The following is a 22,108-nucleotide window of genomic DNA, read 5'->3' as shown; positions in this document are numbered from 1 at the left end:
TAATGTGCAGATTTCCCTGCAACGAATAAATGGACAAGCCAGTCGATTGTTTGACATGTAAGTTTTCCCCTCCCAGGTCTGGATATAGTCAGAGGACCAACATTTTATGTTTTACTTTGTCCACTTAGAGAATCTCTAGATGCTGCTTGTGACATTGTGATAAATATAATCAGTTTCCTCTAAAGCGCTCCTTGTGTTTAGAGGGATGTTGTACAGTTTACGTGAAGGTAATATTTCCTGTTTTTCCATTTCAAAATATAAACTGAAATGCCCTGATGCCAAATGTGGGCACCCTGTGCACTGTGTACTTACTGCAGCAGCAGCCTTTTAATGACTATGACAGCTTGTCTACTTGTGGAGCTATCTGTTGCCAGCTGAAAACCTTTCAGTTATTTTCACTGAGGATTTTTATCCAAGCCTCCTGTGAAAAGGAGAAGTGCTGTCCTGCATGGACTCCTTATCACAGATTTTAGACTATGTGTTTATTGCCGGTAGGTAAAGGACCACAGTCTGTAGCTGATTTTGGAGTTTGATTTTTATTGTATTTAAAGTCATTATGCTGAGGTATTCTTTGTACTATAAGACAGCTGCCCATTGTTTTTTTCCCTCCAATTCATTTTCATCAAATGCATCAAATATCATTTCTCCTTTCTTTTTTTTTCTTTTCTTTAAAGAATTTGTAAATGACCTTGCATATATGACCAGCCTTTTTTTCTAGTCATTCCCTGGACAACCTGGCCTGAAAATGTTCTTAGTAATCAAGACCTTATAGCCCTGGCTGTTCCTGTTAACTCTATTTTCTTAATTATATGACAAACTGAGAGATGGCTATTTTTTTCTTCTCATAAGGCTATTTTCTGCCTTGTGGGCACAATTTTAATATTTTAGAGTAATGGTAGCTGTGAAGTAGGATATGACTGTTGAGAAAAAGTAAAAAAAAATAATGTCATTTCAAAAAGGAAAGAAAAAAAGACTAATGGTTCATATCCATTTCTTTTAGATTCCCATTTTATTCCAACTTTTTACACCATTACACATGCTAAGCCACTTTTGAGACATGATCATTTAATCCCCTAATTAAAGAGACCTCATGGTGACCCTAGATATTAGAGGTGTCTTCAGTTGTAGATCTTGATATTTCTTTGTTTTCATCTCCAGAACCGCCTGGCCATTCAGCTGAAACAAACAGATCTTAACTTTAAATTTAAACTTACAAAAACGTATTTCAACCAATGAAAAACATTACTGACGGAAATATTTCTCGCTATCATAAAAACGAAATGTACGACAAAAGAAGCGTAAATGTTTGCTGGTATGTGACGCTGAAGATAAAAAAAAACAAAACAAAAAAAAACAAGAATGACAAACGATCAGGATACCTGAGGTGGTTCTGCTGGTTTCGCTGTCAGCAGTTGGAGCTGCGTCTGCGCTGATGTCGCCAAAGACAAACCGGATCTTTTCCTCTGCGTGCTGCTCGTTGGAGGAACCATGAACCGAGTTGTGGAGGATGTCAGCAGCGAAGCGGGCCCTCAGAGACCGTGGGGAGATTTCTCTAGCTTTCTCTGGATCGCTGGGGCCCATCATGGCCTGCCACTCCTCCACTGCATTCTCCTTGGTCAAGATGAGCATCATGCAGGGCCCACTGAAACAAACAGAGAAGGTATTTGTGGAAAGGACAAAATATTGGGCAATATGATTTTTGATCCAGCATTCTACACATGTATTACTGTCATGTCTTTATAGATCTGAACAAAACATAAGTTGTAATTTATTTGTTTTTTTTTTAACAACCATTTTTTGTGGTATTGTTTTACTTCTGATAAGCCAGATCTTTTTGTGATCTTCTTAAGTGGTCTTGGTGAAGATTTTCTGATGATCTTTCAAGTATGTTTTGGGGACTACAGCTCCATTTTCACTCGTTTGTGGATTGGCCCTAATCCCTGTAGTTGATAATACAGCAGATTGTGTACTATGGAGAGAATAGGACAAAAGGAGAAGTGTTCAGGAGTACAAGAACTATCTACAGTAGAAGTGGAAAATAAGAGCAAAACCAAAAATTTCCAAGACCTGGCTTAGGACCTTTGAGAACATTCTTCAGGTTCTGCATTTGATGTTCTTTTTTTTTTTTTTTTTGCAAAAAGCTCGCTGTCAGTGATAAAACACTATTTCCTGTCTGTCAAATTGATATCCTTGGTATTTTTTCAAAGATTTACTCATTAAAACAGGAACAAATTGTGTCTTTTCAACAAGTTTGAAGTGATAATGAGTGAATATCATCCTCTGGAAAACTGAAAGTCACCTGAAAAACCATTTAAAGGAACTTTGAAATGAATATGGAGTCTTGACAAAAGTTCAATCTGGAAGGCTCTTTAGCCTCACCTGCCTCATCAATCAGCGCCTCCCTCTCTTCACCCTGGACCTATCAGCGTTGGATCAAGCCTCACTTCGGCCAATCATCGTTCGAGCTCCAGTTGAAAAGAACCTCCTGGTCACGGCCTCCTCCGCTTACCAGCTGCGATCAACCCACCTCCGCCCCATCTCCAGCTTCTGCTCCTGGCACTCAGGCCACATCTTTCTTCGACAGCCGCCACCAGTACAGGCCCCCGGGGGGGATTACATTCCTATGCAGCGTCAGGAATGTTTATCGAGCTTATCAAAGTTCCAGCTCGACATCCCCAGCCGGGGCCTGAACACCAAAGGACTTTGTGTTTATTTTCATGTTCATTTTGTCATTAGACTCTTTTAATCACTTTCTTTCTCCGCCTGAGTCTCTCCAGATTGAAATAATATAGCTGATTTAATTATTTCATACTAAATATAAAAGAATGTGGAGCGACAAAATTAATTTGGATTGTTCTGTAATTGCACGATAACTTTCTCAAGCAGCAGTAGTTTGCAGTTAAATAAGCTTAGAAAGGACCTTGTACAAGTGCAGGTGGAGGCTTTATGTGGCTTTTGGTTCAGATTACGATTCGTTGATTTCAAATTATTACTGCAAACTTTGCTCACAACTAGGCATGAGTCATGCATGGAGGTACACAAAGATTTTGTAAAAGTTACAATCTCAAAACTGCAAATACCAAATTACTAGCGCTTTCCTGGTTGTATGGAGGACAGAAAAGCAAATCACTGCCCACCCTCTACCTGTCACTGTGCTGGCTAAAAATGTACACTTTTCTCTTCCTTAGAAAGAAATGTTTAGTTGTTTGGAAATATTTCACAAAAATATTAACGGGCACGGTGTGGAAACCAATGAACCATCAGCCATCACGCCTATTAAATGTGATGATTTTTTCTTAAACTGCATTTAGTGAGTCATGTGCTGTATGACTGCTGGCCGGCTACTGATAACCGAGCTAATATCAGCTTATCTGTGTTACTTCATGAATGCCAGAGCAGCAGCAATAAGTATGTTTGCTTGTAAACTGACTAAATTCAGCTTTGTTTTACACTTACCGTTTTAAATGAAAGCAATTTGAACATGTTATTCATATTTGCCTAGAATTTTTAGTTTTAACACAATGACATTTTCACTCCAGCTTATCTAATCAGACAAGTTTTATACCAGCCAATTCCTGAAACTCAGCTCCCTGAAATAAGCTGCTAAAGAGCTGCTGAAAAATACGCTCCAGGGAAAAGTCACCCTTTAAAGCACAGCCGCCTCCCTCTAACAATTCAGCTCTTGCTAGGAGTATGTTACTCTCTTTGACTTAATCTCAACAATACAGGAACAAGAACACAATCTAAGCTCATATCAGCTCACAATCTGAGTCTGATGCACACAGTCGCTCCTCTGCCAGCGCCCTAGCGGTTGCGTAACAACCTGGTGAAGGGACTAATCGGAGCGGAAGACAAGTCCAGAGACTGGATGTGATGTTGAACAAAGAATGAAACTGAGATTGACTTCCAAGCCTCTGGCCCCAGGCTGCCTCGACTGAGCTTCCAATATCACAGTATAAATTGAAGATGAGGCTGGCTGTGGAAAAAGGAGCTGGTCTGTTCGCCCTGCTCCTGTGTTCGTGTGTGGGGACAAACCAACCGACACATAAAATCCACCAGCTGCGTGAAGAATGGCTTCTCCCTGTGCTCCTTGTAAAACTCCTCAGCCATCTCTCGTGACAGCACAGTCTCCTTCAGCTGCGCCACGGTGAAGCCTCTCCCCCGAATCTCTTCCAAAATCGTATCTGTCAGCATTGAGAAGATAAAACGATACAATAAATAAAACAAAAAGAAAGTCCGGCTTGCTCAGTTGTACTGGGAGATTAAGGAGAACCTCTGTGTTCCTCCAGAGCATCGGGTTTGATGACTGCCAGCGTCCGTTGTTGAGGAAAGAAAAAGTTCAGCTCTCTTTCCGCCTCTGCAGGATTTGCGCTGCCATGAAGCTGGTTGATGGGCTCATTTTCTACAGCAAATTTGGCCCTCAGACTATATAGGAGGAGACAGAGGATTGTACTGTATGTACTGCACAGTAATAATCTTATTGAGATTGACAAACACAAAGTAGTCCAACTGGGAGGAAAGACATACATGGTTTTCCCAGGTTTTTGCCTGGTGTCCAAACATTTTGCCTCAGGGGCCAAAACTGGCAAATTTTAACTCCTAGCAGGCCACAAAATTCATAAAACAAAACATGCAAAAATCTGTTGTAATGTTTTTTCTTCATTTTTTCTTTTTTTGTATTTACCTGCATAAAATAAAAAATAAAAACTTTTTTTGCAAAATCTGTAGATCTAAAACATAAAATAGGGCTTCAGACTGTCTCCTTATCAATAAAAGAAAAGCAGACCATTTCCAAATTGTTTCTATTTTGTTGTCCAAATTCTTCACCGTTTTTGATTAGTGGTCAGGGTCCAAACAGAATCAATTCAAGGCCCACCAATGGCCCCCTGGCCACACATTGGACACCTCTGATTTAGAAAATCTATGAAAGTCAAACGAGTCTTGTCGCAAATTATTCCTTAATTGGGTATAAGTTTCAACTTTGCGATAAATGTATCTTCATCTGTGTTGATTTGACTTTGACTAGGCCATCCTAACACCTGAATATGCCTGGAACTAAACCATCAGGCCAAATTCTGCCTCGCAAGCCTTTGACATTTTTTTCAAGATTTCCATTTATTTAGCACCATTTATCTTCTCATAAACTCAGATCACTTTCTCTGTCCTTGATAAAGAAAAAACAAATCCCCATAGCATGATGGTGTCTTCACCGTGTTTAACTTACATTTTTACTCAATATGTGACTTTTTAGGGCATTTGGCTGAACATAATCTTACTAAGGTGCATCTGATTTAATAGAGCTGAATACAAATGTATGGTTTATGTTTCTGTAATGTGAGAAAAAAGTTAAAGAGGCATGAATACTACCGTAAGTCAATGCAAGACTGACCAGAAATTTAAGTTTCATCCGTGCAGAATAACAAACACTTGATGGCTTCCAGAATTTTCCAGAGGGAATGCGGTAATTCAAAAGTAATTTCAGCAGTCAGATCTTTCTGGTGAGCAAATTTGAGTCATTTTCTGTGTTTCTGTTCACATCTGACCATCCTGCCATTTTGCCATCTGGTAATTTTCACATTTTAATAAAACATCCTTAGAAAAGCCACAGAAGCCTTCGCAGGCAGGAAAAGACACAATAATAATAATACAAAAAATATTTTGCGGCGTAATGGCGCTGCTGGTCGAAATGAAGTTATTATGCATCTGATTTCTTTTTTTCTTGCGCGATGTTAGAGCAGCGGATACAGGATGCCAGTCTTTCATCTTGTTATCAAAACCTGAAGATTGTGAAACAGGAAGGTGAAAAGAGGAGCTTTATTTAACAAGCTGTCACACAGCTTCACCTTCAAACGTCCACCGCATTTCTGCAGGAAATTACACCGCAGTGACCCTTTGCTCTCTTCTTAGCAGCTGAATGAGGAGAGGCACGCGTGACTCACCACTCAGGATCCTCTTCTTTGGCTTTGTGAAGGTCAGGAGGGCCGAGGATGTTCTTCCAGTGATGGACAGCTCCTTTCCTGGCCAGAGCTAAAGCCAGCACAGGGCCACTGTGGTCACAGAGATGGAGAATTAATGTCTGCATTGTGTGACATTTAGATTCACAGCAGCACAGGTCAAATTTACCTTGTCATGTTTCGCATAAGTGCAGGAAAGTAGTCTTCATCCACATGTTGGAAGTAAAACTGCTTGACCTGCTCTTCGGTCAACATCACCTCTTTTTGGAGGGCGACTGTGAAACCCGACTTGTGAATCTGGGCCAAAATCTCATCTGCAAAATAACAGGAGTCCCTTTAGTGATAGTGACTCAAACCCTCTGCAATGATAATTAATCACAGCCCTATACTATTAAGAAGAACAGTGATTGTGCATGCGCTTGCACTCCCACTCAGGAGCATTTGTGCTTGTGCCTTTGGCTTGAGCCCCACCTCTGTTCTCCCTGGCAACGTCGGGCCGGATGAGAGCCAGCGTCCTCTCTACACGCTCTTCCTCCCCATCCTGCTCTGCGTCGGAGGCCGTCCTAAAGTTGGGGAAGAAGAAGGCGAGCTCCCTGCTGGCCTGGTCGCTGTCCGCACTGCCATGCACTGCGTTGAACAGCGTCTCTGTGCTGTATTGCGCCCGCAAGCTGCAGGAAGTCGGGTGGGGGGAGGAGGAAGAGAGGACCAGATGGATGCTCGGCTGGTGCTCAACCAAAGAGAAGCATAACGTTTGGGTGTGTCTGATCAAGCAGGCGAGAATGTGCTGTTCACTCCCTACTCCAGACCCAGAACTGGGATCCTTTCCAGCTATGCTGATCAACAGTGCAGAAATAAATGCATGCATGATATTTTTCACCAAACCGAAGATTTAGTTGCTTTAGTCCTCTGTTCCTTTTTCTTCAAATGTGCAACATTCGGAATTTCTTTTTTACTAACCTTTCGGGCTTTTCTCTCCTGGCCTCCTCTATGTCTGCTGGGCCAATGAACTCGCGCCATGCTGGTATGATATTGGCCGTGCCCTCTATCTGAGAAAGCACCAGAATATGGGAGGGACCGCTGGACATGAACTGCACCAAGTCCTCAAAGCAAGCCTGAAAGAAAGCAGAATAAACAAGAAGAGACTCGTTAAGGAGTCTTGCAAAACTATTTATTCCCATTGGATCTTGTCACATTTTGTAAATTTACAACTCAAAATAATAATGTATTGTACTGAAATCCAGAGGCTTGTGGAAACTTTGGAGGAGCTGAAGAGATCCACAGTTGGGAGAATCTATGGACAGGAGCTATTCATTGTCCACTCCACAAATCTGACCGCTGTGTAGTTCACCATGGATTATGAAAGGGAAATAGCAAACATTTTGAAGAAAAACTTCTGGCAACCAAAACACAACACTACATCCTAGTACTGAGGCACAGTGGTGGCAGCATTATACTGCAGGCAGGGCTTGCTTTTTCTGCAGCAGGAGACGAAAAGCTGTCAGAGTTGATGGCTGGGGTTCAACCCAGAGCAGTTCTGGAGGAAAACAAGCTAGAGACTGAAAAACATGTTAGACTGGTAGGATTGAGGTTCACCTTTCAGCACGCAAAGAACCTATTTAAATAGAATAAGAGCTAGACTAGAATGTTTTAGATCAAAGCATACATGTGTGTTAGAATGGCCTAGTTAAAGGGCAGACCTACTGAGAATCTGTTGCAAGGCTTGAAAATTAATTTGCAGATGCATTCCATCCAGTGTCACTTTTATTCACTTATTTTGCAAACAACAATCTTTTAGTCTCTAGATGTGCAGAGCTAGAGGAGATTCATGCCAGACGACTTGCAGCTGCAACTGCAGGGAAAGCAAAAGATGGTTCAAGAAAATATTGACTCAGTAGAGGCTGCCATATCCTGCCTTTTTTTATGTGTAAAACCTTTAGAAACTATATATATATATATATATATATATATATATATATATATATATATATATATATATATATATATATATATATATATATATATATATATATATATATACATACAGTATACTGCTCAGATGAATCTCAGTTTGGTCTTGTAACAAACAGCACAATAAGCAATCGAACAATTGCTTACTCAGCAGCTCTATTTTAAGCCCTGTGAGGGAACGCAGATGGGTGTCAAATGTATTTTTTTTTTCACTCTCCCATTCGTATGTTGATTTAGAATATCAATTCCCCCCACCGCACAAACATTCACTGCACCATCATCAATTTTTCTCGGCTTAACGTGATTTTCCTATGAGTGATGCTGTATGTGCTTTCCTTGCCATATGCTGTGCTACCCTCGTAATTTGTGCCATTACTGCGTACCTCCGCTGCTTTATGCTGGTAAAAATCTCGAGCCTCCGTTTCAGTCAGAGTGCGCTCCTCGTGTGCAAGAATCTCAAACCCGGCGTCTTGAATCTATCCAGAAGGAGAAGCATCAACAGAATGGATGAATGCCAGCAGGAGGGCTTGAGAAAATCTTGTCTTCTTGGAGTGTGAACATGGTTAATCTCTCTGTACCTTCATAATGATCTCATTTGCCTTGCCATGAGCAACTGCGTCAGGCTTAATGATGGCAACTGTGTAGGATTTACTGGCAGGAACTATGCGGAAACAGAGAAGAGTTTGAATGGCGGTCATTATTGCTGTTAAGATGCAAAACTGTGCAAAGTTTAAAAAAACAAAATGTCACCAGGAGACTGGAAGCTACAGAAATGAACCGTACAAAACATTGCTTTCACAAAATACCAATTACACTTTCTTCATTTTGTGGCTGCTGAAGCTCTTTCTCCTCTCTCTTCTCTTCATCCAAGAGACCAAAATCTTTCACCTGAGACAGAAACACAACTTTTAAATATGTTTATGTAAATCACAAAATCATTGCTCACCTGATTCTGCCATTGCTCATAAATCACAACAAAAAACATTCATTTTGAAACAGCAGGGGGGGAAAAAAAGCATGATTTATAGTTTTTTTTTTAAAAGCTCTAAAGTAATATTATCTTCAAGCAGCAGGGCAAGTGCATATCATTGTTCCACTGCTCACCACTTTGCGACCACTGCCTTGCTCCATGACCAGCTTTTCCTTGGCCAGCTCCTCCACAATCATCCTCTGGAGCATCGGAGCGTTGGCCCCTCGCAGCACAGCCACCAACTCCCCACCCTGCTCATGCAGCACAAACCCAGCCAGTCAGCACATTTAGTTCAAATATAAAACCTCTGTTTACTGCAGCCTACAGACTTAAGTAAATAAGTATAACTCTGTTGAGTTAAATCAGGACACAAAATAATTAGTGATTCTGACCTGGGAAAAGAGAAAATATAAACTGGGACAGTTGGTGAGCCAATTTGTAGAATGGTAAAAATAGAAAAACACTGTGGATTGGAGTACAAATGGAACTGAATATACCATTTATGTGGAATTTTTAGAAAATACATCATAAAAATGTATAAATATTAAAACAAGTGTAAGCATGCAGAAAAAAGTCGCAGAAACACACACTGACTCCAAAGAAAAGGAAGGTGGGTTCGCATTTTCCTCGATACTTCTCCAGGGCATCGATGCTGTCAGCTTCCGCCTGTGTCACACAAACACATGAAACGATGCTCCTCTGCTAGTGTCGCCTTCAAGTTTGAAAGATATACATTTTGAAACTAAAACGCAGCTCACAGTGGCAAAATGCAGCAGGTCATCACTGAGTTCGTTCTTTATCTTTCGGAGGAGACTAACCACTGCTCGACAGGGGCCGCACCACTGCTGGTAAACATCCACAACTACAAGGAGAACAGTGACAGTACCTGGACAAACTTTCTGATACCAAAAGGATAAAACTAGATTCATGTATTATCACAGTGGGATAATAATTAAAATTTCTCAGGAAATCTGTAGTTTTGTTAAAATAAACAATTTCTTAACATGGGAGCCTTTGCCTCACATTAAAACGTTCTTTTCCCCAAAAATGTCCACGTGAATCAATGACACTGTAATTCATGATACATTTATTTAAGTGAAAACTTTCCACACGTCTTTACCAGGGCTGTCAATTCATTCTGTTCTTCTCTGTATTTGAGATAAAAAACTTAAAAGATTAGTGATGGTGCATCGATTCCGTCTGCAGTTATACCCAAGAACACAAGGGGGCAGCATAATACAACGCATAACTGGGCATCTCTGTCAGCCAAGGTGGAACGAGTAAACAAACTGGTGTAAAATGGGACAAGTACCTCGTTAAAATTGTACATTAAAGATTTTTAAACAACTTTAAAAAGTAGAGGTACAGAAAAACTGTGCTTAATTATAGTAATTTGAGTAAATGTAATTAGTTACTTTCCGCCTATCTGTTATAGATTTAAACAAAAACTTTAAAGACACAAAAAGGAGGGACACACAACCACAAGCAACCTTTTAAAGCTTACCTGTCAAACCTTTGGTAGTAAGCATTTCCTCCCATTGTTCTTGGTTCATAACTGATGCCTGAACAACAAAATTACAAATTAAAGACTAATGAAGGTAGAGATACTAACATAAACTATTTGGTCTCTATCCAACCTGCAGGCTTGCCTCTTTCTTCTTCCCTGCCATTTGTAGATGAAGCTGTATTTACAGGAAACGATATAAAAAAAATTATAAAACTAATGGCAAAGCAAAACAGAAAACTCTCTGAATTTGTTATTTTTACGGTAGCTTAAAGCATTCAGTTCTTTTTCTTGTTCTGTGGGCCACGCAAGTGATTGTTTGACGACTGGTTGCTAAGCAACAGTTTTATTCGACCCTGAGCAAGTTTGTTAGTTTAAGTTTTAGCCATTATTAATGCCTTGCCATTATAAATGTTATTGATTTAAAAATGAAACGTTTTCAGTCAACAGTGCAATTTCGCAACTGTTTGTTGCTCTCTATTTATTTTAACTTCCGGACCCTTGCACTTGCACATATTTCCATGTCCGCCAGGGGTCATTGTTGTCCATCTCTCTCAATTTAGAAGACACCCTTTATTTACTGTTTATTTCTGAAGATCATCGTTATCATGATTTACAGCGAACCTCCCGCTTGATTTTACAGCTTGAAGTCTTTTGTGGTATGTCTCTTCCACTGTTGCACGTTTGACTGAAAATGTTTTCCGTGTAAATAGCAAGCTCAGTCAGGTGCAATAGAAAGGATAAAATGCGGCCATGGTGATGTTTTGCTTATGCCACACTTTTCAGATTTTATTTATAAAATTGACTATTGAAAATCATTTCAATAATCAGTTGAAAATTGTTTCGAATTGACTATCGGGGGCAAAGAAAGGGAATCAGGTGACACATGAATACTTTTTCAGTTCACCTTATTAATATAATTAACCTACACAAACATATCAGTTGAAGTAAAGCTGCAGGTATTCATATTGTTGTCAAGATATTCCATGGAATAAAGTCTATCCTGAAACAGGGGAAGGTTCCTTTAGTTCACTTTGGTTCACACATACCCATTTCTAATGGAAAAAAGGCAACATAGAGTTCAGATTTGACGTTGAACTCAAATCCAAGGTGTAGATGAAAGAGAGTGTAGCTGTGAATAGAAATAAGATATTACCTGCAAAACTATGCCATAACTTGTGTAGCAAAGTCTTCTGACCCTGGAGGTCTTTTTACACCTTCTTCTTCTGGTGCATATTAGTTACGGAATGTGGTGAGAGGTCGAGTTTTATTTTAGAAATTCAAACTATCTTTGCGGTTAGTTGGTTTCCAAACTTTTTCAGCTTTTCTGAACAAAAATGTTTGCAGCTTGAAATAATTGTAGAATCAAAAAGGAAATACAATGACACTAGTTTACCTGAAAAAAAAAAAATATATATATATATATATATATATATATATATAATACATATATATATATATATTATACATACATAATATATACTGGTGTTTTCAGCAGTTTCTTGTGCTCAATTCCCTGTAGTCTTGGTGATAATTGTATTGTTCCTCAACTTTAAAACCACTTCTCTTTCATCTAAAGGTGAAAGTTTGGGTCAGATTGTTGAAACCTTGACACAGTTGGATGTTCCTGCAAGGTAATCTTCCTCATCCTTTGTGGATGATGGCTCTCACTATGGGTTTGTGAGACCTAAAGCACTTTCTAAAATTTCCAGACCGATAGGTGTCACTGATGGGTGTCTTTGCTTTGTGAGATTTGGACTGCTTTCACATACTGTAACAGTCAGTGTTCATTGCACACTTCATCATAGTGTACATGTTGCTCAACGGGAAACATATTGCATGTTGTATATGTGCAAAGATGATTCTGAACAACAAGCTGATTCTGAAAAACAAGCAAAATTCTGCACGCAAACTTTAAAAATGTTCATGGTGAGTGCAGAACTGTAATTACACCAGAGTGCCTCAAATCAAAGAAAAAAAAATCTAAACTAAAGAAAGGCTATTGGTCTGGAGCTTTTGAATACAAGATATAAGACTCATTGTGATCTACAAAAGTTTAGAAAGTATGCATTAAGCAACTTGGAAGTAAAAATTATAGGTTAAAAAAATTACAGAACTGACATTAGAGCTTTTAGTAAACTGATTATGAGACAGATTTTGTAATCTCTGGTGTCAGTGAGTACCAAGAAAAAGTGAATGACAAAAGTTTTGTCAATAACTGATGCTCTAATTCAACATATCTGCTCTGTTAGAGTGGTTTGTTGAGGCTACTTCATGCAGTTATGTAGGTTCTATTTTGATTATTTCTTGATTCTACAGTTCTGGGATTAATCAGTCCAGTGTGTGGCTACTGAACTTGAACTATGCTTCCAAAAAAATAAAATAAAATAAAATAAAATTTAAAAAAGTGGTTAACTACAGTTAATTAAAGGTTTACCAAGGCTGGGGAGAGATATTACTTTTTCTCACTAAGTTAGGTTGGTTTGGAATATCTATTCTTTAAGAAATGAAATAATCATTCTGGGAACAGCTTTTTGTATATACTCAGGTTATGCATTAAAATTTGCACGATGATCTGAAAAAGCAAAAGCAGAAGTTCTAGTTCGATATTCACGATAAACTCAATCTTGTGTAGCCATTTCTTGATTTCATAAAAAAATTTTTGTAGCATTATTATTAGACTCATAAAAAAGAAGAATGGTTCAAAGTGATCATTAAAATCCCAAAAGCATGACCACAGGTGTAGTTTTAACGCCTTTCTGAAGTATTGCTGCACTAAAGCCTGAAAGTCACGTTGACATTTTCTCGTCTTGCATGCCTTTTTTATGATGCAGAGAGGAAACACTTCCAAGAAACCTTTCATGCACACATCTATTTAGAAATATTCACAATGAATGCAGGTGAAAACACGGCCAACTTTAAAACACGACAGTTTAGCTTTTATATTTGCGGCTGATGGTACTACCACATTCACACTCAGAGTGAACCTGAAGTGTTACCTCATGTCTCTCTCAGCTTTTGCTGCTATGCTTCAGTCTCTGCCCAGTCTTGATGTTCCGTGTTTCCGAGAAAAAAAACAGAAGCAGTGGAATCAAAAATAACACCGGAGCTCTCGTACTTTCTCACTCTGCGCTGTTTATTTATATGGTGAAATTGGCCCTCATCCGAACTCTTTTCCAGGCTCTTCCCACATGAATTTCAATGAACTGCTGCACTTAAGCTGTTCGGCTCCACAGCCTCCTCTGTCATGAAGAAGGCACATGGAAACAGCCATTAGAACTGGAGTAATTCTTCAAAAGGACAAATCAGAGTGAACAGTGACAGCAAGTGGGACAGAACATTTTAAAATGGGACACTCTGAAAGAAGAATCCTGTGTTTTTATGTCATGTTTTCCCCGTAAGTCACTGTTTTCTGCTTTCCACGTTTGCAGCGCCTTGAGAAAGTTTCCGTCTCCCTTGAACTCCTCCACATTTTGTCACGTTACCCCAACGAACTGGTACTGAGACACAAAGTAGTGCAAAGGTAAAACTGTGCATTGTTTGCTGTTCCTAAATGGTGTGGTGCATATCCATATTCTGACTCCCTCTAAATAAAATCAATTCTAAGCAATTGTCCTGAATATTAGTGGATATTTGTGACCAGACAAGATGACTGAAAAAGCACCAAACAGGTTAGGGAGAAGTTCAAAGCAAAAAAAAAAAAAAAAAAAAAAGCCCATATCATTAGGTTGTTAAACAATATTCTGAGCTTTCAATATCTCACAGATGACTACTGAATACACTGAAAACAGAAGAAGCTTGTTGTGACTGCACATCTTTGAAGATGTGGCTGTTTAGATCAGTAAAAGCCAAGATTTAAAATATAATTGGGATTCTTAGCAGAGACCTTCCATCCAATCTGACTGAGCTTGGGCTATTTTAAAAAAAAAATGAATATGAAATTATGCACTTTTTGAGTTGGTCACTTAAAACCCCATTCAAATACCCAGAAGTCTGAGGTTGCAATAAGATAAATGTGGGTACCTTTGCCGGGGATTGTAGGTAGTTAATTTGGTTTGTAAGGTTTGTATTTGTAACCCCACGGCTCTCACTCTGAGCCCATTACGCATCCAGATGGGGCCAACAATCATGTCCTTCCATCGTGCCAGCTGTGACAGCGTCCTGATAAAGCCCTTGTTCCAACAAACAAGCATTCGCTCACTGCTCTACATAGGATCCTGCGTTTTCCTGTTTCATTTCATTAGAGAGATGCACGGCGGTGATTGCTTTTGTCTTATCAAGTCAACGACGAACACTGATTTGATGCTTTCGTCTCTGGCGGCCTATTAAACCATCGACCTCTGTGTCATCAGATGTCATCAGTAATGTGTGCTGCCTGCAGATGTGAGGTCCAGATATGCAAACTGTAGATGGACTATTCTGATGTGCATAAAGGCATTGTTTTACTATTTAAAGCAACACATCTGCATGAAGAGTGGACACGCACACTTCCAGTTAACAGGCCTTGTTTTCCCTTGGACAGAGTAATGGTGCACTAAGCTTATCCTTCATATTACACCTTTTTGCATCAAATAATTGGTTTCAAAATAATGTCTGACTCATTTAGGTCCCTTGTGGAGTAACTAGCAAACTTCTGTACATCCGTCTGCTCAAATTAGATCTTAAAAGAAAGACTCATTTCTCTCCTAGCCTAAAAACTTTGCGGCTCATTAACATCAAACACACTACCTTAAATCTAACGGCGCTCCGCCACTGACCCTCGGCTGAATTTAGAGAAGCTCTTTATGCGGGATGTAAGAGTCTCTGCCACAGGCCATTTGTCTGACTGTCTTTGAAGGTCTCTGCTTGAATTTGGTTTCCATACTGATGCTGGAGGCGTCCATGAACCATTTAGCAGCCTCTCGGTAGATCCCCAGCACTGATGTGAACTCTCCCCCTGCGGACTGCTGTTAATCTCTCCGAGGTACGGAGAGACATGGATTTAAAGCATCCATAGTTCTGAGGATTAGTCTCCATTAGTGAATCGGAGGAAGCAGAAGTTATATTTAAGTCTGCTCTATTTATTTTTGCAAAATGCTTCATCATCTCAGCTGTAAACTGAGCCCCAAAGGACCTGAGTCTAATTACTCAAAAAAACAAATGTATGAATATCCCAGTTGGTTTTCACTTCTGTCTTTTTTTTCCCAACCAACACGAATCTTAGCAACTTCTGCTTTTTTCATAGAACAGCTGGGCTGCAAATAACAATTATCCTAATTATTGACTAATCTGCATGTAATTATTTGATTAATATCGGCGCTGAAGGCTTCGAAGCAACAGAAGATTATGTCCTTTAGTATCAACTGCAAAGTCTTCGACAGGATTTCTCCCCCGCCCTAAAAAATGCATTTCTATTTAACTGTGCACGTTTTTAAGGAGAACAGCATTTTCCCAATTGATCGTTTGCACCATTCATGATGCTCACGCTTTCAGCTTTAAGCAAAGATCAGAATCACGACTCCAACCTCCCTTTGTCTTTGATGATGTATAGCAGGTTTTAAGTGAGATTAAGACTCCAAACAGCCCTGAATTAGAGGCACACTAATGAGCTTTAAAAAACTGCAACTCCAGGACACAAAGAGCACTTTGAAAAATTATTCAGACCCTTTCAATTTGTGAGGCATCACAAGTTTGTTAGAGAACATCAGTGAACAAACGTCATCATGAAGATTAAGAGGGGAACAAACCCTGGGTGTTTAAGGCAGGATCTGGTTATAAAACAACATCTCAAGCATTGGAAATCTCACAGAGCAGTATTCAAATGGAAGATGGAAAAAGTAGGCATGTAGCATAAATGGTGTCAGCATCATGCCGTAGGAATGCTTAACTTCAGAAGGGAGGAAAATGGGGGACAATGGTCAGAACCTAGTCAAAGTACAGAACTAAATCTAATCAGATTCTGTGGTGAGATTTGGAATTGCTGTTCACATAAGCACTAGATTCAGTTACACTGAGATTTAGTTCACTGAAAAAAATAACTCTTTGGATTAACATAAAAAAATCATGGAAAGATTTTCCACCTGATTACTTTGCTTTATTTCAGCACTATGTAATTTTGTTACTCCGATTTAAAGGAAATGTGTTGGTTCAACTTAATTTATTAAGGTTATTCCAATTTAAAGCAAATGTGTTGGTTCAACTTAATTTATTAAGGTTATTCCAATTTAAAGCAAATGTGTTGGTTCAACTTAATTTATTAAGGTTATTCCAATTTAAAGCAAATGTGTTGGTTCAACTTAATTTATTAAGGTTATTCCAATTTAAAGCAAATGTGTTGGCTCAACTTAATTTATTAAGGTTATTCCAATCTAAAGGAAATGTGTTGGTTCAACTTAATTTATTAAGGTTATTCCAATTTAAAGCAAATGTGTTGGTTCAACTTAATTTATTAAGGTTATTCCAATTTAAAGCAAATGTGTTGGTTCAACTTAATTTTTGTGGTTGATTCAACTTATTTACTTTAGTTGGACCCAATGTAATTTAATAGAGCCAGCCTAACTAATTTTACACTGATAACTTCACACTACTTAATTAAGTTGATCCAACTCATGAAAATTAAGTTAGCTGAACAAACATGCTTCATGCTGAAAGAAAGCTATATAATCGTGTGGAAAATCTTTCCATGATTGAATTATGTTAAATCAAAGACATTTTCTTAAGTGCTATTAAATTAAGTGTTTTAAGACCACACTGAAAGAAGAAAGAACACTCAACAATGAGAAAAAGTACAACATGAACTGTATTTTCAAAATTGTTATCCATTTTCTTTTTACACAGCACAAAAAACAGCTGAGTTGAAAGTTGAAATAAACAACAAAAGGTCAGTTTTGTTTTTCCAGAAAAAAACTGGGCTGTGTTTAGCATAGATCAAATTCTTAACAACATAAAAAGTGTCAGTAAATTCGCTCAACTTTGCGAACTGTAACAGTTAAAATTTAGTTTTCGACTGCGGTCTTTGGAAAAACATGTAAAGATAGATTGCCCAAGTTGTTCATCACTTCCACCCCGTCCAGGAGAATCCCAACATCCTCAATGGCATCGCCAGGCTCTGCACTCTCCGGTCGAATAACGAAGATTCCACAGACGGTCTCGGCCATTTGTGCACCTTGATGATGGGAACATGGGTGGGGTATTGCGGGGGAGAGATTTCACATCTCATTAAATAAAAAAAATAACTTTACACTTGTTTGGCTGACTCAACAACAGCTAAGGTCCATCAAAGACCTGTCTGTGTTAATTGTGAGTCCAGTGGTAAGATTTCCCATTTAGAAAAGGTACCATATTTTCTACATTTTCACAAAAATCGTCTTATAATCCGGTGCACCTTGTGGTGCGGAAAATACGGTATATTGTCTCATATGGAAAAACATGAAGAGAAGGGATGAATCCCAAATAGGCCCCATATTCCATGGCCTGTTCTCCTCAATTGAAATGACAGTCTGAGGATCCACCACACAGACTGTCATTCTAAACCAGTCCAATTTATGTGCAAGTACAAAGCCCTGACACTGTACACAAACCAAACATCTTATACATGAAGAACCTGTCTTATTTCCTGGATGGAGGAAATGTCATGACTATGTGTGGTAGTTATTTCCAAATAGATCAGTACTAACATCTTAGGTAAAGTTACTTAATATTTTTGTCTGCATATGAAACAATGCTGTTAGAAAAAAAGGTTCCTCTGACTCAAATTTAATACTTTTTATTATTAATAAATTAAGAATCTGTGTTACGATAGAAAGCCACAAAAGTGTGTGTGCATCCAATGTCCACTCTGCATTTACCTACATAATAACAGTACTGAAATTAAATAATAATAATAATAAAAAAACATTTAAATAGACTTATGTTTGGCCCCAGTGTTTAAAATCCACTAAACCTCAGACTTCAGAGTTTGTATGGCACCAGATGCTGAATTTACATCAGTCCAACTTTTTTCCAGGGAGTTTTAACAACCTGAGGAGGAGCAAAACTGTGACATTTATGGGGTCCGTTTTTTGTCTTGACAGCAGCTTTGTGACCCTTACACTGCTTCATGTGATGTTAGCATGATTTGAGTACATCAATTACATAGAAACGTGACCGAACATAGAAAAAAATGTTTTTTTTAAAAAGTCTGATGATATTAATTTGCATCTTTTTATTTCGATTTTTATTTTGATTTAGACGGATGAAAATAGACTGAATCTTACCTTTTTCAAATTAAGCAGATCCAAATCAGGAATCTTCCCGCTTCTCTTGAAAGAACAGTTTGAAGTTTTCCCAGACACAAGATCTCGCGTGATCTCGCTAGCATCTCGCGTGATCTTCCGTAATTTCGCTAGCATCTCGCGTGATCTTCCATAATTTCGCTAGCATCTCGCGTGATCTTCCGTAATCTCGCCAGTGTCTCGCGTGATCTCCGGGTCTCGCTAGACCCTCTTCGGCGGGAGATTAGTCTGACTACATTGAATCACGTTGTCTCAACTTGAATACATTTTATTAACGCTAGGTTGTTGAATTTTATGTTTATTTGACGTGATTTTGTCATATTTGCCTTTGAAATATAAAATAATTCTGTTAAACATGTTATTTTTTATAAATGCAATAACCACTTCAATTCAGTTGTGCTTTGACACAAGCATGGAGCAAGCAGGCAATAAATGTTAGAAAAAACGCTGATTAATTACCAGCTAACCATCACTTCATGTGATGTTAACACATGTTAGCCATTGACATGAGTACATCAATTACATAGTGTGAAGGTATCACTGTTAAATAAGTTGGTTTCAACTAAATTTGCATTCATCTTAATCAAGTAAAGTCAATTATTTGGTCCAAAACATTGCAAATTAGTTGGTCTGGTTCTATTAAATTACATTGGGTCCAACTAAAGTAAATAAGTTGAATCAACCACAAAAGTTAAGTTGAGCCAACACATTTGCTTTAAATTGAAGTAACAGAATTACATAGTGCTGAAATAAAGCAAAGTAATCAGGTGGAAAATCTTTCCATGATTTTTTTTTATGTTAATCCAAAGAGTTATTTCTTTCAGTGTACATAGCAACACTGATATGTGCACAATCCTGCCAGGAAAATTTAGTATTCTCTAAACTGCAGCTGGCGTTTTCCTGGCACGAAAAACAATCATCTCGCAGGGCCTCGTGTGATTTCCCATGATCTCGCGGGATCTGCCGTGATCTCGCTCGTCGCCTCCAGCACAAGATCAGTCTGGCTATAATGAATCGTGTTATCTCAACATGATTCAATTTCATAAACGTTAAGTTGATGAATTTCTTGTTTGTTCAACATGATTTTATCACGTTTTTGTTTAAAACATGAAATTATTGTGTTAAAAGTACATGATATTCTTTTATTAATCTAATAACCCCCTAAGTTCATTTTTTTGAGTGTTTGTAAAGAGGAATGAGCAGAAAATTCAGAGCAAAGTAGTTAGTTGAACTTAATCTTCATTAGGGGCATCAGAGTAAATGAGGGCAGAATAAAAACGACTGTCTGAATTTTCAGTTGACACAAAATTGTAAAAACAAAGTATCATTTTCCTTCTACGTCACAGTTATTCACAACTGTGTGTTTGCATGTCGGGCAAAATGTTTTGAAATTTTTTTAGGCTTATGACTAATGTGAATAAATATGAAAAAGCAGAATAAATACCTTTGCAAGATGTCGCAAATTGTAACATGCTGCATACGATTCTGCAACACACCTGATGAATTATGTAATATTTTTAATGCTAAATTGGAGGAAACACGGACATTTAGTTAATTAAATAAGCAAACTGTGAATATTTTCAGAATTTCACATACTTTCACACCGTAGCCATGGGATATTCCTTTAGAGATGAGATTCGAACAACACGAGCTGCGGTTCTTATGCCCTACTGTGTGATTAAATAGATGAATATCCAGCAGCAAAGACTAAGGCTCTGTGAGTTTTTTTTAATAGCAGAAAACTAATGTGCCTCCAGTTTGCTGGTTGCATTCTTATCAGCTCCTCCAGGACTAAAAACTTTCCTGTAAGCAAAACAGCAGTTGAATACAAAACAGCCTAATTTCCTCTGCCATCCAGTCGTGGTCAACAATATTAAGCAGCGTCGAACTAAAAGAAGTGAAGATATTAACTCAGGAAGCTGCATTTATGAGCTTCAGTGATGCTCCTTAGCAGTGGTGTGTTGAATGTGATAATTCACCGACAACGTTTTAGACTTTTCCACTGGTCCTCTCCATTTTTTCTGGTGCATCTCAAAACTGGTGGCGCAATTTTAACTGAGCGATTGTTTGCTTTCTGTTTTGCTGCATTACAAAAAAGATTTTATGCGAAATGAGAAACTGTGTGAGCCACAGGAAGCAGTGTAGTCTGTCAGTCTCATATACCGACAGGCTGCGTTGGTGATTAACTGTGGGTCTGTTAAAACAGGAGGGCGCTTCCTTCTCTCCTCCCTAACAGGCGCTTGTAGCTGTGACAGAGGAAGCCAGTATGGAGGAAGTCATCTGCATCTAAATAAAGAGCGCCAATGGCTTTGTCAGAGTCCATTAAGCAAATTGCCATATTTGATAAATGCATCCAGCATCACTTTTTGTCCTCCCCACTCAGACAAATTGGCCTCAAGCGAGAAGTGTTTTTTTTTTTTTTCCCCCTTCTTTGTTCCATTTCCCAAAACAGTGTAGACAAAGAAAGAGCTGGGGGGAAAAATTCGGCTGAATTGTTTGAATGTAAATGATGACTGACGCAAGAGATGAGTTGCCTCATCACTTAAGGCTATACACACCTGCTTGGAAAGTCATAATTACCATTGCAAGGCTGCCAAATGAGACAATTACCGTTTTCCTGTTGAACTGTTTATCCTCCTTGTTTGCTTCCAGAAAAAAATAAAAAAATAAAAATCCACGTTATGGCTGATTGGCCGGGGTTCTGGCTTAAACGTAGTTAATTTCCAATCTTTCTGCTCACAAGTAGGCTGCCAGTTGTTGCTGTGACTGTGGTGCATCATTAGTTAGAGGCAGGTCTCTGTTATCTGTCAAAGCTGAAACTGCTCCAGGTTAATAGCTGCAGTCACCCACTCTACTTATTCAGCTCTGCTGCATCCTGAAGCCTTGTTTCCAGGACCTGCAGGCAGCTCACATGCTCTCGTTCTCTGCCATTCTGAGCCTGATTTTAAAGTAAAAACAAGTAACAACATTTCTTAGTCAGCAGGGTTGAACTTTTGACATAACATTAGCATAAAAGGTGAGGAAATCAGTGTCTGGTGGATTATTTTGTTTGGTAATAATGGTTCTTATCAAACCTATTCTGTAGGAAAACCTGTATTCACCTTTAAATGGTGCCACTTTAACTGCAAGAGCAGTTAAATATGTTGGCTGCACACAGGAAAAACATCCCAAATGTTCCTCTGCCAATGTCACACAGTTTAATCTCCTATTGATCATTATATGGTGTTATTATTTGGATTGGGTGATTGAAGTTCACAATTTAGCAAATTAGCTATTTACCAAACAGAGGAATCAGCGGTGCATTAGTAAGCCATAACAGCCTGGAACCTCTTCCTCATGTTGGGCTCCAGCTCGTTGACATCCTAACCTTCAAACCACCAATGGTCACCAGTCAGCCAAATGTGTTTGTCACTCTGGGGTAAACAGCAAGAGACCAAAGCTGATCCCTAAAATGTTTATT

At 38.7% G+C, this 22,108-nt stretch overlaps 1 protein-coding gene and 1 long non-coding RNA gene across 2 annotated transcripts; both read right to left on the bottom strand.

Annotated features, from left to right (window-relative positions):
- Nucleotides 1-990: 990 nt before the first annotated feature.
- On the bottom strand, nt 991-10,910 carry nme9 (NME/NM23 family member 9). The gene is made up of 16 exons (XM_015003775.2): nt 10,530-10,910; nt 10,397-10,454; nt 9,651-9,754; nt 9,487-9,558; nt 9,027-9,143; nt 8,729-8,810; nt 8,501-8,583; nt 8,306-8,398; nt 6,912-7,066; nt 6,426-6,622; nt 6,124-6,268; nt 5,940-6,047; nt 4,274-4,425; nt 4,040-4,184; nt 1,380-1,642; nt 991-1,176 (listed from the first exon to the last, which is right to left on the bottom strand). The coding sequence occupies exons 1-16, from the start codon at nt 10,560-10,562 to the stop codon at nt 1,100-1,102; spliced, it is 1,884 nt and encodes a 627-aa protein (XP_014859261.1). The 5' UTR covers nt 10,563-10,910; the 3' UTR covers nt 991-1,099.
- A 6,246-nt stretch (nt 10,911-17,156) lies between these two features.
- On the bottom strand, nt 17,157-19,822 carry LOC148160879 (uncharacterized). The gene is made up of 2 exons (XR_015761723.1): nt 18,631-19,822; nt 17,157-17,540 (listed from the first exon to the last, which is right to left on the bottom strand). It is a non-coding gene; the product is annotated as an uncharacterized LOC148160879 (long non-coding RNA).
- Between the last annotated feature and the right edge of the window lie 2,286 nt (nt 19,823-22,108).

This window comes from Poecilia mexicana, unplaced genomic scaffold (genome assembly GCF_051168715.1).
Source record: "Poecilia mexicana isolate PSO_F unplaced genomic scaffold, ASM5116871v1 scaffold_2, whole genome shotgun sequence".
NCBI lineage: Eukaryota > Metazoa > Chordata > Actinopteri > Cyprinodontiformes > Poeciliidae > Poecilia > Poecilia mexicana.
This window is presented reverse-complemented; position numbering and strand designations above follow the sequence as displayed.